The sequence below is a fragment of the Passer montanus genome, unplaced genomic scaffold (genome assembly GCF_014805655.1).
Source record: "Passer montanus isolate IOZ18808 unplaced genomic scaffold, ASM1480565v1 scaffold33, whole genome shotgun sequence".
NCBI lineage: Eukaryota > Metazoa > Chordata > Aves > Passeriformes > Passeridae > Passer > Passer montanus.
This window is the reverse complement of record NW_024368041.1, coordinates 1,162,257-1,177,303: the sequence shown is the minus strand read 5'-3', so window position 1 is coordinate 1,177,303 and position 15,047 is coordinate 1,162,257. Positions and strand designations below refer to the sequence as shown.

General features: G+C 33.5%; 1 protein-coding gene across 1 annotated transcript in view; it reads left to right on the top strand.

Annotated features, from left to right (window-relative positions):
* The window catches only part of CSMD3 (CUB and Sushi multiple domains 3), a 593,341-nt gene that overhangs the window by 143,724 nt on the left and 434,570 nt on the right, over window positions 1–15,047 (top strand). The window contains exon 4 of the mRNA XM_039715519.1: window positions 5,619–5,813. Coding sequence (XP_039571453.1) covers window positions 5,619–5,813 — 195 coding nt within the window. The remainder of the gene's footprint in view (window positions 1–5,618; window positions 5,814–15,047) is intronic.

The window sequence follows — 15,047 nt, the reverse complement described above, 5'->3', positions numbered from 1 at the left end:
CTGCCATTTTTTTTTTTTCCACCGTCCTTCAGCTCTAGTGCTGTTCTGCATCTGCAGCTGATTTAAGCAGATACCTGAACACTGCATTGCATGTAAAGGGAATATATTGCAAATCCTGGACATTTTTCATGCTCACTGTATTAATGTGACTACACTATTGTAATTATCCCTTGTTTCCCTCACATATCCTGAAGGTTTTTTTCTGTACTTCTTCTTGCTGTTCCCTTGCTTGTAGAAGAATTATGTTAATGCAGTTCTAACTTAATGCTGAAACAAGTTTGTCCCTATTAAAATAGCATATGACTTTATGCTATAAATAGAAACATTCTTGTCTTACTGGCAAGGAAGACAAATCCAGTGATTGTTTCAATGTACTTAGAAACAAAATCAAATTCAGTATAAAAAATCTGCATTGAAAGTTTCCTCATAGCAGGGTCCTCTGTCATTTTTTTGACATGAAAATAGTCTGAAAGGGAAGAAAAAGGCAAAACTATGTAATTCATTAAAAAATAGTTAGGAAACTGCAATGTAATTAGCTGTATTATCTTTAGTGAATGGTAGAGACCCTCAGTGAGGTTACTACTGTAGATACATTAATCAAGAAAGAGCAATTAGAACAGGAAAAGGAAAAAAAAAAGTTAATTTCCTTTGGGGAAGAAAAAACCCCAAAACCTCACAGTTTCTCTTGCTTGGCTATTTATAGTTAGGCACCAAAATATGACAGTCTCTTTTGACTGATCCACAAAAACTGCAGAAATTAAAATAAGAACTTCAGAGAAGATAGATTGTTAGACAAACAGTTCCTGTCACTGTTGTAAGCAAAAGTGAATTTCAGAATAGTTACTCTTCATTCTGCACTTGCACCTTAAGGTGACAGATTTGTTGGAATCAAGGGATAAAATTTTTTGTTGTTGAACTTCTACAAAAGAAAGACCTGGATTTTGGGAGAGGGAATTTTTAAAATTCAGTAACTGTTTAAATGTATCTGTGCTGGTTTTGATAGATTTTTCAAAGCATTCATTTATAATGTGTCCTTACACTCTGAATGTTACATTTTTATGCAGTTAAATTGACATTTCAATATTAAGTTTTTCATTTTTTTTCTTCACTGCTGTTATATTGCCTACTCCAAAATTTTTTGTGGTTTCCCTCACTCTGTAATCTCAAGTGAAACGTGTGCATATGTACATTTCAATATGTGTGTAGAAAGACAACAGTATTCCTATACCCATCAGTTAATTCTTCTAGTCCCTACTATATTTGAATCTAGACCATGCTTACTCATATATTCAGAGCAATGTGAATGAGGACAGAACAGAAAGTAAGCAAAATAAGCAAAATATTATGAGTTAAAAGCTATCTATCTAATTTACTTTTTTTAGTTTACAAAACCTTTGGAAAACAATGGTCAACTAAAATAAACTATTATAAGACCCAATATAGATGAAATTTTGGACAAGGTAATTTCAGGCTACTTCTTATTTTTATGAAGACAGCACCTGTCATAGCATTTGGGATCTTTAGAATGCTCTCCCTATAGCTCTCCCTATATCCACACATGTACTACACACAGCACTTCTGAAATCAGCTTTGAATCTTCAATACCAAAGTATTCTTGCTTGTCACTAAGCCAAAGTACATATTTCCAAGGGATGCCCATGTACAAACATTCTAGTGTTTCCAATACACCACCACGCCCTGTCCCAAATGACAGCTGGAGTGGTCCCTAGAATAACAGGTTCATACTCATGTTTGCATGGCAGAGCAAGTACTGTTTGGGATAGTAGACACAAGTGAACAATTTAGGACTGGTACCACTCCCATTGAGGAGATCTCAAACTGGGAGTGTAGGGATACCAGGAGCATTCAATTTCAAAAGTACTGCATGAAACAAGTATTAGCCTGTATTGGGGTATTACATACGTCTTTCAATAAGTGAGTACTCATGAAGATGTACGTGTTGATAGTATTTCTCATTTTATTTTGGGAAAAATGGGATCATAACGATTTGCAATAACTGCAAAAAAACCAAACAAACAATGAAAATATATGGATCAACCCTTTAAAAAAAGAAAAATTTATATTCCAGTTATTATAATAAAATAGTGTATGAAGGACATTAGTATTCATAATTAAGCTTAATAGAATGCAGTGCTATGACAAATGCCTTTATTACTGGAATATGTGAAAATACTTGTTTTGTATATTTAGACATTGATTATAAACTTCATGTTAAACATTTTAGGGAGAATAATGCTGCTCTTGATTTCATAAATGTCATAACAGAAAATACCCCAAATATTCCTGACTGAAAATCTAAAAAAAAAAAAAAAACAATTTGAAATTTCCATATCTGGTTCTGATTTGTTTCCCCCTGAATGAAGGCTGACAAAGAGAGTCTAAATTTCTGCTAGCCTTGTTTTTTGAAAAAAAAAAATAATCAGAAATAAATTATATTTAATGTTATTTAATGTAAATATCTTATTAATTGGTATCCATAAGGGACTGAATTTCTGCTAATTAAAGTCTTTAAGGGAATGGGTCCATTCCTGTTAAGCAGAACTCTCCAGATATATTTTTCCCACAGCTTTTTAAGAGAATTTACAGTGGCATTAATAAGAATTAATTCAACAGAAACATATTGAAGAGGTTGAAGGATATTTTAAGCTTCATGTTTTAACATTATGTAAAAAAAAAGGACAAATACGTTCATACATACCTTGTTTACAAAATTAAATCTAGGACAAAGAAAATTCCTGCTTGGAGACAGATTGAAACAACTGGGGCAGCATGCTTTGAAAAGGAAAAGAGAAATAATAAAATGAAAAAAAGCAGGAAGGTGTAAAAAAATCAATTATGCTAATTTTCAGACTACATGAACAAGGAGAAGTACAACCAAACTGCAAGATGGCAAATTTAAAAGGAAATACTTTTCCACCCTTCATATCATTAGTGATTATCAAAATGTCACTGAAGTCAAAAATCTGTGCAGAGCTGAATGAAAATTACAATCAAGTTTGGCAATTCCTGTGTTCCTGACAGATGACAATCTTAGGGTAACAATCCGTAGCTTTAAATGTCAGGGAGTTGGTAGTGCACTGTCACATTCAGTTTGAAAATAGATACTACCTATCAAAGAAGACAAATGCACTCACTCGGTAAATTATCTCCCTCTCATCCCCAAAAAAGGCACTTGTAGATGTTCAAAATGAAAATACAGAATAAATTAATGTGCTTAAAAGTGTACAATTTATTTTTTCTACTTTCTTATCTAGAATCACGAACAAAATGGCTGGAAGGGTTAGAAGTAGCAGCGTACTCCCAGGCCACTTTATCGTAAAGTTAAAAAGTTAATGAAAAATGCCAATAATTCCTTTTAGATGAGTCATATAGTATTGCAACTGGAAAATTAGGGTTTTTTTGGAAGGAGGGTGATTTTTAATTAGTGCTTTAAAATGTAATGTAATTTCACAAGAATAAATTGCCTTCTGTGGATAATTCTTGGTGAGACAGCAGTAAAAGTAGAGGAAGCAATTTTAGGTAGTGACATTGCTAACCTTTATATATTTTATTTCAAAGGACCGGGAATCTTTGAGTGACCTTTTTATAAAGCCCTAAGTGATACAGGATTCTGAAAAACTTATTCTGGGAGAAGTTGAAAATGAAAACACTGACTGTGTACAGGTTGAGTTTTCAAGTTAATATAATTTGATTCATAGGATAACTAAAACCCACAAGATGATATTCTTACTTTCATTTTGACATGCTGTGATGATAAATAACAAATTGAATGGCCTTGAAAACTGTTAGAGGATTTAAAAGAAATTCTTTTGGGCAAATATGCGGGAGATGCTGTATTATTGCATTTTTTGTAGAGCTTGCAAGCAGATTTGAGGGCAGGGGAGTGTTGTTTCAGCACAGAACACTTCAGTAAAAGAGTGATAAGAATATGAGTTCTTTAGGTGAGCTTTGAAGTACCTAAGGTGAGATAGGCTACTTTTTTACTTCTGTGTTGTGTCATTGTGCAAGGTAATGAAAGTCAAATCCAAACCCACAGTTTATTATGTAAGAGAAAGCAGGGAACAGCAGCAATGACATCAGCAGCTAATATGCATATTTAACATATTCACATCAGAACACGACTGGTAAATAAAATCTTGTAAATTAACTCATTGTTAGCATATATTTTATGTACAGTGTTTATATATGTATGGACATGTACAAAATGTATTTATGATTATAGTGTATTCTGTGTTTTAATAACTGTTACATAGTTTTGTTTCATGGCTGGTATCACAAATCTAGTAGCATTTCCTAGTTCTTGGTAGTTCTAAGTATTGAAGTTTGAGAATGTAATGAACGTTGAGAGACATACTGATTGTTTTAATAAGCATTTATATATCTTTTTTCTTTAATTGAAACCTATAACACCTTAGATATTTAAATATGTTGTGCACATACTCATGAGCAAATCAGAGCTACTGAAGAATGTTTTAGTCACATGGAGTTCAGGAAAAGAAATTAAAACAATACATACATATCCCTTTCTTCTTCCATCATTTTCCTTTAAATTAGGTGAATTTGGTATGAATCCAAATACAGGTTTACCTGATTTGCCTCTTCCCCATTAGCATTAGGCTGGTAAGTATACTTGGCACAAGCCTTGAAGAGCTCAGGATGAGACCATGAAACATCTTTTGTTCACACTTGCAAAAAAAATCTATGTTTTAATGTCCATTAACTAAAGGATGTTGGTAGTAAATGACTGAAAATGCTGTAATCAAGCTATTTATGATGCTGAAACACCAGTCAAAAGGTTATGCAGTCAAAAGAGTACCAGCTGCTGAAACTGAACTCTCATTAATGGCCTCAGACATTAGACTAAGAGTGGCCACGAGTCATTTTGGATTCTCAGTGGTTTAAAGCTCTGTATTATAGAAGTTACCACACCTGTGGTATTTCACATGATTAGATTAACTAATTCTTTGCTCAGAAATCAGTTACCCACAGTATCTCATCCATTTTCCTCATTATCTAAAATCTATTAAATCATTAAACAGACTCCTGATCATGCTCAGGCTTATGTTTGTTAAAATTTTCTTTTGTCTTGATTAATTTTATTTTTCTTCCAAATTTTGTTCAATTTGAATCTGACGTTCTTTTGTGTTTGTATTACAATGTTTGTTTTGCATTTTTATAACTTGAAAGTCAGAAATATACCAAGCTTCTTTGTTTCCAGTTTGTATGTAATTATATGTATTTCTATGGTATTCATATGTAATTGATACAAAGGAAATAATTCTTTTGTATCAATTAAAAAATTACATTAATATATCAGAGCTTAAGGAAATAAGAAAAAGGAAAGGAGCTGGAGCTTAAGGAAAACCTCGTGCTTATTTTCATGTGCCTTTGGATATGTGGGTACTTAAGCAAATGCTAAATACACTAAGTCAGCAATGGATTTTCAGTGTTGAGAGTTGTATAATGTCCATGAAAACACTATCAGTCCAAAGACGCCTTAATTTGTGTTCTATGTTCTTAAGCAAAATGAAATATTTATTTATAACAACATTTTAAGTATAAAAACATTTTAAGTCATAAATACCTATCTTTTCCAGAATTACAGAGTAGTTCCTGTGGCAACCCAGGAGTTCCGCCAAAGGGTATTTTGTATGGTCAAAGATTTGATGTTGGTGACAAAATCCGATACAGCTGTGTAACTGGATACATTTTGGATGGACACCCACAGCTTACTTGCATAGCCAGCTCTGTCAATACAGCATCGTGGGACTTCCCTGTTCCTATCTGTAGAGGTAAGACAAATCCTACAGTAAGGCTCTTGAATACATACATTAGTATTAACAAATTTTAATCTCTCTATTAATAATTAAGTTTTAAACTGTGATTAAAGAATCCCTCTTTTGAATATTTTGATCTCTTGCTCACATATATGATGTATGTTAGCATACATACCATACAATTTTTAGGTCAATATTCTACTAAAATTATAGTTATTTATTTTAAAACATGTGTTATGTAATAAGAACTAGAAACCTAGTAATAAGTAGAATATAAATGTTTGTGTACAACGTACTTGCAACTATGGAAATATAGATTTGGAATCTGTTAGTGCTTTCTAAGAACTGACTTTCTAGTAGTAACAGTAGTAACACTGTGTAACTGGATACATTTTGGATGGACACCCACAGCTTACTTGCATAGCCAGCTCTGTCAATACAGCATCGTGGGACTTCCCTGTTCCTATCTGTAGAGGTAAGACAAATCCTACAGTAAGGCTCTTGAATACATACATTAGTATTAACAAATTTTAATCTCTCTATTAATAATTAAGTTTTAAACTGTGATTAAAGAATCCCTCTTTTGAATATTTTGATCTCTTGCTCACATATATGATGTATGTTAGCATACATACCATACAATTTTTAGGTCAATATTCTACTAAAATTATAGTTATTTATTTTAAAACATGTGTTATGTAATAAGAACTAGAAACCTAGTAATAAGTAGAATATAAATGTTTGTGTACAACGTACTTGCAACTATGGAAATATAGATTTGGAATCTGTTAGTGCTTTCTAAGAACTGACTTTCTGTCTAGTAGTAACATGGATCAAACAGAAATGAATGGATCAAACATGAAACTACCAAAACAATTGAGTTACAGGGTCTTACCTCATTGTCAGCCAGATTTGATTATCTTAAGATTTTTATATAGGATGTCCCTTGTATTGTAACAAGTAATGTAGGTCAAATCCTTTTCCCTTGCTCTTATTAGAAATCTAGCTGAAGTAGGGAAGCCTGTATTACGGGTAAATCTTATTTTCTGAGAGAAATATTGTTAAAGATGAATAATGTTTGCAGAGCAGCAAAAGGAGGTTATGCTGATAAAATGAAGGCACTATCACTGCTATACACAACAAAAGACAATATGTCAGGTAACTTTGGGATCAGTTTCTAGATTCACAGGTTAATGTTACAAAATGCAGCCTTTATATTTGTCTAAAATATTGATGAAGTCTTGCAGAATCTACAAACACATACCAGCTGAGTTTACCATTCAAATAAATACAGATTGGTTAAAACATGGTTAACCACCACTGAAATAAATTAATTATATATGACAAAAGTGTGTAATTGGAAATACCGTACTTTCATTTCCTGTTCCTGGATTACAGCTATTTAATATATTTATTGATGATCTTGAAAAAATTACAAACTTATACTTAATAATACTATTTTCCAATAAAAATATTTATAACTTCTGAGTCTTCCGCTCCTACTTCCCAGAAAATTGCTAGCTAATAATGAAGGAGCTATAAAATCAAGGCATATATCCAAATTTTGTTTCTGGAGATGAGAATGCAAAAGATATGATGAGAATATGTTAACTTGCAAAAGACTTCCATTTGTAACAAAATCAAAGTCTAATGGACTGCATTGCTCAAGTTCTCAATCTGACGGTTTTGACATTAATGGCATAAAAATTTGTATTCCTCAATAAGTTACACATTCTTCTTTCTGACACTGCATTTTTTAGGAGATCTTTCTATATATTTTGGTTTTGCTCCTAGGGGAGATGAAAATATACTTGTAACTTTGAACTCATATGATAAACTCCCAAAGTAGCCCTGTAATTAGACATTACAGTTTGTAAGAAGAAGACTACAACATGAGAATATGAAAATCATTTTTTAAAACTCATAATTAGTGAACACTGTCATTTCTTAAGGCAAAATAAAGTTAACAAATTGGAAAGAATTCAGAAAAAGAGGAAACAGGTTCTGTTTAGTTTCAAAACTGTCATTTTGTCTAGAGATTGAAGGACACAAATTTTTCCATGTATGTGAAAGATTAAGACAACAGCTTGATTCACTACAGAAACTCATGCAGAAGGAAAACTTTTATTTTTTTTTTTTGAGAAGACAATTCTTTAATCAATAGCAGTGAGGAATTTAAAGGGCAAAAGTCTGATGAACAAAAATAAATAAATAAATAAATAAATAAACAGCAAAAAACCAAGGTACATATTTTAATAGTTGTGGTTACAAATTACTGAAACATAACCTTAGAATGTGGCAGATTCTTGATTTAAGTCTTAACATTATGGCTTAAAGCCTCAATGCACAAATTGCTGTTGAGGTATTTTTTTGCCATGTCAAATAAAAGAAAAATAACCAATTATTTCCAAGAATTCCTCTGGTGCTCAATGTTTTATATCAGAAACATCTAAGTTTACATATAAAATGGACCCTTGTGATTCCATTCAAATGAATCTCTCCTAATTTTGCCTAATACAATTATCCAATGCAGAATTCTGCAAAATGTTGCTAAAGATGATTACAGACTAATGAGCTTCTTATCTCTTTCTCACTGTTTGTCATGGAGACTCTGATTAAACACTCATCCTTAAAGATTTCCTGTGATAAATGTCTTATTGTTCCCTACCAATGGTCATTACATCTAACACAGAGGATTCTAACACAAGCAAGAAAAACCCTAAGAACAGAACAAAAGTATATTTTGTTCAGTATTAATTTGAGGGTTGTTTGCTTGTTTTTACACTTCAGAAAAAAACTGGATTTGACTCATCCTTAAAGATTTCCTGTGATAAATGTCTTATTGTTCCCTACCAATGGTCATTACATCTAACACAGAGGATTCTAACACAAGCAAGAAAAACCCTAAGAACAGAACAAAAGTATATTTTGTTCAGTATTAATTTGAGGGTTGTTTGTTTGCTTGTTTTTACATTTCAGAAAAAAACTGGATTTGGGGCACACTTAGAAGTCAGCAGACATAAGATCACAGATGTCTGTAGACCAGCTGTGCGTAAACATCATTCTCATCTGCCTCTTGTACTTCAGCACAAATAAATTTGAGGCGTTTTTTAAATTATTATTTTAGATTTTTCCTCTTATATTGCCTTCACTTTAAATGAAAAGATGAGGAAGAGGTCATGCTTATGTTTTAGCACTGTGATTATTATGGATTGATGTTTCAAAATGAGGAATTTCATTGAAAACAACAGTGTTTTGTAATGCCACAAGCATACATACAGGACGCTCTACTAAATGTTTTAATTTTTGAGTTGTTAAATTATACCAATATTTGCATTTTTTAAAGTTATATATTTTTGGGCCAAATTTTATTCATGAAGAAAAGAGTTATTCCTCAAATAGGTTCTTATTCCTTTACTTGTCTCCATGGATTATTATTGAAAACTCAGCAGACATATTTAATGATCGCTTTATTTCATATCCTCTTTTTAACTGAATATTGTTTGAATGATTTTCACCTGCATGTTTTGGTATTCATTAAAATATTGTTACTGTATTAGATTTATTAGAAGTGAAAAAAAAAAACCCCACCTAATTATAAAGAAGCTAAATTGTATTTATTTTTTCTGGTCAACTACGTGTGGAGTTGCTCTCTCTATGAAACAACACTTGAAATGTACTGACATCTGCTTTGGGGTAGATGATGAGCAAGTTGAGAGTTTATGGGCTCAGATCAAAGAGCAAATTAATAAAGGTGACGCTACTGTGGGTGCTTACTACTGGCTGCCTGCTCAAGGAAAGGAGGAGGATAAGGCTTTCTCCAGGAAGTTTGAAGCGGCCTCCAAGTCATAGGCACCGGTTCTTGTGAGTGACTCTATCTACCATGCCATCTGATGGAGAAGCAGCACAGCAAAGCACAAGTAGTCTATAGAGTTCCTTTGAAAACACTCATGACAATTTCCTGTCACTGGTATTAGAGGATCCCACAGGGAATAGTGAGCTGCTCAATCTCCTTTTTGGAGATGGGAAGGTTTGGGGCAGCCTTGGCTGCAGTGACCATGAAAATTTGGAGCTACATATCAGGAAAGGAGGAGCAAGTAAGACTACAACTATGGACTTCAGGAGAGCTGATTTTAGCCGCTTCAGGGATTTTCTTGGAAAAATCCCATTGAAAAAAGGGATTTTCCACAGGGAAATGGGGTCCAAGAGAGTTGGTTGATAGCCAAAGTCGACTTTCTGCAAAACCAATAATGCTGAATGTCAATGAGCAAGAAATCAGGCAAGGCAAAGAGGGAGAGAGACCTGCATGGATGAACAAGGAACTCCTGTCATTGCTCAAGCATAAGTAGGAAATGCACAGGAGTTAGAAGAAGCATCAAGTCATATGGAATGAATATAGATATTCTCAAAGTAGTAATGGGATCAGGAAGGCCAAAGCCCATCTGCAATTAAATCTGGCCAGGATGTCAAGAACAAGAAGGGCTTGTTAAAACACATCAATAACAGAAGAAAAACAAAAGGATAATGTGGGCCCATTAGTAAATGGAGGGGAACCCTGGTAACAGGGGACACAGAGAAGGCAGAGTTATCAAATGCCTTCTTTGCATCAATCTTCACTGACATGATCAACCCTCAGGGTCCTCAGGGTAAAGGAACATTGGAAAGAAGACTTTTCCTTGGAGAAGGAGGATTGGGTTAGATAACACTTAAGCAAACTTGACATGCGCAAGCCCATGAGCTCTGGCAGGATGTGTCCATGAGAGAGCTTCTGGACACTGTAGCAAAGTCACTCACAGTCATCTTTGCAAGGTCATGGCAATCAGGAGAGCTACCTGGAGACTGCAAAAAAGCAAATCTCACCCTGGTCTTCTAAAAGGGCAAGAAGAAGGACACAGGGAGAACCTCATTCTGAAATCTATGTGTATCCATATGGATCTGGATTCCATAAGAAGGCAAACAGAAGTATTTAACATGGATTCACTAACAGTAAATCAGGCTTGACCAAACATTGCCTTCTACAGTGAAACAACTACCAAAAAGCTAACAAAAGGAGTGAATATTGTCTACCTTGGCTTCAGTAAGGCTTTTGATGCTGTCTCTCACAAAATCCTAATAGACAAAATCAGGAACTGTTGACTGGATGAGTGGACAGAGGTCAGTTAAAATCTGAGTGAACAGCAGGGCTGTAATCAGTGGCATGGGGTCTAGTTTGAGGTTTGTCACTAGCAGTGTCCCACAAGGTTCCATACTGGGCCAGTATTGTTTAACTTACTCATCAATGACTTGAGCAAACTGGCTGATGCCTCCTCAGCAGGCTCACTGATGACTCAAAGTTGGGAGGAGTGGCCGATACCTGATGCTGTGAGACCTTCAGAAAGACCTTGACAAGCTGGAAAGATGGACAGGGAAGAGCTGCCTGAAATTCATGCAGTCCTGCACCTGGGAAAGAATAACCCATGGATCAGCACAGGCTGGGGGCTGATCTGGAAGCAGCTCTGTGGATAAATACTTGGGGATCCTGATGGATGCAATCCTGTGCCATGTGCTCTAGCTGACCCTGCCTGAGTAGCAAATTTGGACCAGATCACCCACAGCGTTGCCTTCCAAACTTAGCAGTTCTGGGATTCTTTGAATTATACTGTGCACAATCCATGACAAGTTTTTAAATAAAGCCTTCTCCCCTGAAAAATTAATTTTGATAAGGTTGTTTTTAATCATGAAATGTGACAGAAGCTTAATTATATCACCTATTCCTGAGCTAAGTTGCAGCTTGCAGTTTCTCCATAATGCAGTGAGCTAGAAACGATTTACTGAGGGTAATAAATAATGCTACATTTGAATTTAATATTTTCATTCTATAAAGATTATAAGAATTAGACACTTTCATAATCAAAGAAGTATTATGACTTTTATGTCTTCTAAAAAGTTCTTATTCATGCTAAAATGGGTGTTTTAAGATTCTCCATTCAAAAATTTATTTTTTTTTAGAATTCAGAAATTTTAAGTGCAGAATACGATTGTATTTGTATTCCTAGATGTTCTAATAAAATATTTTGACTATTGCCTGTACATATAGCTACAAAATATTTGTCAGTGTAAAAATTCTGTTTGTATTTTCAATGAGAGACTTTGTTTTTCTACTTGTCTAAGTGAACGTGCATTTTGATCAGAGAAGTGCACAACCCACTGACTAGCTTCATTTTTTTCCTTTGAAAAAATGCATTTCTGCTTTTTTTTTTTTTTACTATTTATCTGGGAGGATATTGAATTATTTCTTGCATATATTGTCATGACAGGTAGAAGGCTGATACTAAACTTTGTTTTTCTACTTGTCTAAGTGAACGTGCATTTTGATCAGAGAAGTGCACAACCCACTGACTAGCTTCATTTTTTTCCTTTGAAAAAATGCATTTCTGCTTTTTTTTTTTTTTTACTATTTATCTGGGAGGATATTGAATTATTTCTTGCATATATTGTCATGACAGGTAGAAGGCTGAAGAGGTTCATACTAAATTCCAAGTCTGGGAATTCTGTAACTCCCCTGCAATATATATGAATGTATGTAATTATAAAGATGTGTTTCTTTTTACCTATCTTCATAGACGTATACTTAATTTCTTCTTCTTCAGTGGATTTATTCCAAATGAACTGAATTGAGATACTTATAAGCTCTTATTTTTAAAAGTGATCTAACACATGTCAAAATTGAATTAGAATATTCAGCTTACTATTGAAATATTTTGCCATTTCCTCTATGCAGAACCCACTGACTGAAAAATTTGTTAATTGCAAGTCACTGGTACAATTGTGTAAGTACACAGATACATGACTATACATATTTAAACTCCCCGAGGTAAATTTTAGGTCAGATACAACAGAAAGTAGCTTCAAATTAAATTAAAGTGTCTTGTGGACCATCCAATACACTTATATTTAATGGCTGTATCTGTTTATATATGGCATAGAATAGTATGGAATTTTGAAAAGAAAACAACTGAAATTAAACTTGACATAATTACCAAGAAATAATCACAGCATTGTAAGCATTTCACTGACATATATATGGTTGCAGATGGATTTATGATTTTATGAAATCATGTCAAATAGAACCTAGTAATATAAACAGTAAAATAAGATGACTGCCTTTGCATCTTTGTTATAAGCTGTGTAAAGAACAAAGCACAATACAAAGTCCAAGTACTGCACTTGATACCATGTAATGCATTAACTATTGGAACTGACAATATACACAGAAGAAAATAGAGTGCACTCACTTGAAAGCAGGAATAAATTACATCTCACAGGGAACATCAGTTTTCTGCCTGAAGCGAGTTCTTATACACAAATAGTTATTCTTGATTATTCTTGGGAAAAGCCCCAGTATAGCTGTGTGAGTCTGGATAAGAACCATCTTGGATTATTCAAGAAAACTGAAAAGAAAGCAAAAAAACATTTTCTAGAACAATGTATTTATACATAAGCAATTATATATGAGCAGTTTTCCAGAGCTTTTCTGCAGATCCTTTTTTGGATATAAGTAATCAGTGGCTTAAAATGGCTAACAGTCTTTTGAGTGGTACTTAAAAAAATATTAATGCCAGTGCTGCTACCTAGAATCACTAACCAAGATTCTTTGGAGAGTGGAAATCCACTATTTTATTGAAATAGAAAAATAATGGTTGGGTGTTTTCAAGTACCATGCTGTGTGCTTTCAAGCAGGGCAGAGAAGATCTGCAAAATAATATCCAGAATGACATTTTGAATAACAAAATATACAATACCTTTTGTTGCTTTGATTTTTTGCAATAAAAGAGCTTTGTGAGTTCTTTATTTTAGACATCTTTAAAATGTGTAATTTTTTGTACCAATAGAATCAAACTTCTCCATTTATGAAAAGCATTGAAATTGCTCAGTACTCTACCCTACCACACTTATATTTTTCTCGTTATATTAGTGTTATTCCCAGAATATTCACTATTCTTACTGATATTCAATATCAGGGAAATAATGCACAGTCTGCTTGTGTGAAAAAAAATACCTGTGCCTGAAGAATAGCAAATCCTTATGTGAATTTGACTGTGTGACCAGAACCATGGATTTCTTATAATTGCAAATAGAGGTAAAACTTTGCTGAGTTATGTGAAGCTATTTCAAGATATTATTGATGTGTTGTAAATCAGGAAACTGGTGCAGAAATATAAATGCTTACGACATTAGAATTACCACATATTCCTAACACTAACGGTAAAATATTCTAGTTTTACTGTATTAATAATAAAAACAATATTAGTGTTAATGATACGTATAGTGTCTGTTAAATGCATTCCTAACTCATTGAAAATATACCAGCAATAATAATGATCTAACACTATACGTGCTCACTAAGCAGGCAACACTATTCACAAGAGTTCCAGCTGGGTTTAACACAATCAATTCTTGTCTAGACTCATAGCACCTAAGTGCTTCTTCACTTATGATAATAGTGGTCAAATAACGAAGTTCTTAGGATGGATGGAGAACTGCTGCCATGTGAAAATTTATGGCATGCAATGACGTGCTACTGTAATAGCAATGATACTTCAAAAAACATTAAAAATTTTCAGAATGAAATCTAACTATAGAAACTTTTCTAACAGAAAATAATTCATTTTTATTAGCTTCATTTTTTAATGAAGGATTTACATTTTCAAAGCTTTGAATATCTTAAAATGTTTTTCTTCCTTGTCCTTTCTTTGAAAATGTATACCTCCACATCAGAATATTAATCAGAACTTCAGAATCATACTTCCATTTGGTTATCATAGTTTGGCTTTGCACATCTTTATGTAATTTCAGTAATTCCTATCAGTAGTGAAGGTAGTTCTCCTAAGATCCATTAGAAACTGGTATTAGCAGTGGACTAACCCTCAGGTGGTGCGACACAGTCCAGAATGAAAAGGTATAAGCATCAAAGTAATTTAAATTCATCAGTGCAGTAACCATGTTAATTTGGAAAATAAACCTCTTACACTACATCTCCAAACAGTATACAGAAGACTGGGGAAAAAAGCAGAAATTAACCCTTTCTAAATAAATTAATTTCTGCTTAAAGAAGAAAGAAAGGAAATGGAATTATTCCAGGAAGAGAATGTTTGTGAAAAGTTGCATTTGACACCAAAGTAAGGAAAAGACAGACATAACAATGCCTTTTCTTGCTACTTTTCACAGAAAAAGCACCAATAAGATGAAACTTAATTACAAAAGATTGTT